Raw genomic sequence first — 2,620 nt, forward strand, 5'->3', positions numbered from 1 at the left:
TTCATTTACTAAAAGAACCTTATTAATAATAAGTAGTGGAGTACTTAGATGAATTAAAATACAATAAATAAATGTAAGTTAGTGGAAAGAAATAATAAATATCACATTGGTATTTTAAATGGACAAATAATTTAAGAAAAAAAATTGTAAGTAAAGAATTATATCATTCTCTTTTCTCAATTAGGCATAACTGCATAAGGCATATTACAAGCGCATGGATTTTAGCAGCCATATATAACTTCATCAATAACAAAAGGATCCGCGAGCAAAAAAAAAAAAACTGTCAGTAAAGAAATATATCCTTCTCTTTTCTCAGTTACGCATATTACAAGCGCATGGATTGTAGTAGCCATATATAACTTCATCAATACTACAAGCTGTTGTTTATTTTGAAAAAGTACAAGTAAATTATTGAGAACTAACCATGTTTAGCACCACAGGAATGCAGTTTTTCTGCTCATATTAACGAATTGTGATTAAATTGATATTACTTTTGAAAAATACCCGATATGTATACTTGCTATAGAAAGCAAAACTCAAAATCATTCATCAAACGAGTATGGTTGCCATGAACATACAAAAATATTGATAGTATAAAATAGCTCAGTTTTTCATCACTGCAGATAGCCGCACATTAGGAATTAGCAATAGGGAACGGGATCAATGCATCTGAATCTACAAATAAAACATCAAAATCAGAATCATTATCTTCAGAAGAGTAGTCTTCATCGTGAAACCACGGCGACTGAACAGCTCTGATCTGATCAATGCATCTTTTCCGCAAATATCCAGTGAAATCAACATTAGAACAACCTCGTATGTTGAGAGATTCAAGAAGACGACAATTGGCTAGAATTGCAAGCAATCCATCATTAGAGAGCTTACTTCCTTGAATATCAAGATGACGTAGTCCTTTCATTATTTTAGCAATAACAAAACTAACTTCAGCAGAAGAATGACGCTGGAATTCAAACCCTCCTGCAAACTTGAAGGATTTAAGAAGTGGGCAAGAACGGCCAATAACGTCAAGAGAATTCGATAGGTTGGAGAATGAAATGTCCAGCTCCTCTAACCGTGGAAGTATCTTCACAGCTTCACTGAATCCTTTATTTGAAATATTCAGACACCTTACAAGCCTCAAGCATCTTATATTGGCACTTTAAATTTTGATGAAAACAATATATTAAATATATACAACCATATGTAAAGCCATACTTACGAAGAGTAACATCTTAAGAAAATGAATAACAAATTATACTAAGACTATCATAAGCATGATTTTAAATTATGGTTGTGACTGCGGATGCAGTTGCAGGTATTACGGTTGCGGTACGGTGTGAATAAGGTGATTGAAACATAATATTGAAAAACACCTAATGTTAAGTTTTTTCATTACATGAGAACTAAACTAAGTTTAAGGATTCTAATATTTTGATTTTTGATGAAAAATATTTGAAAACATATGATCAAAATTATCTGATGTGGTTCTTAATACAGCTACAGACATGATTTTAAAATCACACGGCAATTGCAGTCCGATGGTTTGAGTTGTGGCACCATATCCTGATTAAAAGTCAACTATCTAGGTGAATTAGGTCAAAAAACCTAATTATGGGCCAGATGAAATTGATGACTGGGCTCTTGAATTGAAGTACAATTTCCATTGGATATTTACATAGGGATTATTCGAAGATGATTAGGCCATTTGAAAAATGTCCTGGAGTTTTTTAGGGTTTCCTAAATGTGGGCCCTGATTTCAGTCCCTGATAGGTTCAAAACCCTAGTCAGATGAGACAATATATTAGGTCAATATGATGCATTTGGGGTCTTGAGGTCATGTCCCAAGCCATTAGGTCAAATCCTGAGCAAAATTCAGGAGTATGCTGTCTTCAAATGATGAATCATGATTAATCTTTGATCAAATGATGAATGATACTTCAAAATAAAGATGTTGACAAAAAATCAGGAATTTTGACTGTACTTTGACCATAGATGACTTTCTGAGAAATTGACTGAGCAATCCTTGAAGCTTGTATTTTGCCATAGAGATAGTTTGAAACATCATATGCCATATGAAATCCATTGGAGATCTTGATCCATCAATTTCCTTTAAAGAATTCAAAACCCTAGTTTTAGTAAGCCCTTGTTTAGAGGAGTGTGTCATTGAGTTTTGAACTTTGGTATGAGTTTTAAAAGGTGAAATGAGATGGGGAAATTTTGGGGTATGACACATGCAAAGGCTTGTAGGACTCATATAGCTTCGAGGCGGGCCATTGGAGCATAAGTCTCCTCATAAGCGATGCCCTCATCTTAGTTATACCCTTGGGCCACTAGCCAGGCATTGTTCCTAGTGATCACTCAGTGTTCGTCTAGTTTATCCCTAAATATCCATTTGGTACCAATGACTTGATGATTATGTGGACGAGGGACAAGGTCCCATACGTCATTTCTTATAAATTGGTTCAGGATAATTCTTCTTGAAGTAACCGGTTTTTTGATAAGTGAAACATTTAAACTTTTACTTATCAAAAACCTTGGACTTGAATTTCGATCTAGATCTCTTCTGTAACACCCCATTTCTACCCGGCAATTATAAAAATCAGAGTTTTTAAAATTTCTC

At 34.1% G+C, this 2,620-nt stretch overlaps 1 protein-coding gene across 1 annotated transcript; it reads right to left on the reverse strand.

The window, feature by feature from the left end:
- Positions 1-634: 634 nt before the first annotated feature.
- Positions 635-1,231, reverse strand: LOC131593606 (F-box protein SKIP19-like). The gene is made up of 2 exons (XM_058866177.1): positions 1,216-1,231; positions 635-1,104 (listed from the first exon to the last, which is right to left on the reverse strand). Exons 1-2 carry the CDS (start codon positions 1,229-1,231, stop codon positions 635-637), a joined length of 486 nt encoding a protein of 161 aa, XP_058722160.1.
- Between the last annotated feature and the right edge of the window lie 1,389 nt (positions 1,232-2,620).

The sequence above is a fragment of the Vicia villosa genome, linkage group LG1 (genome assembly GCF_029867415.1).
Source record: "Vicia villosa cultivar HV-30 ecotype Madison, WI linkage group LG1, Vvil1.0, whole genome shotgun sequence".
Classification (NCBI taxonomy): domain Eukaryota; kingdom Viridiplantae; phylum Streptophyta; class Magnoliopsida; order Fabales; family Fabaceae; genus Vicia; species Vicia villosa.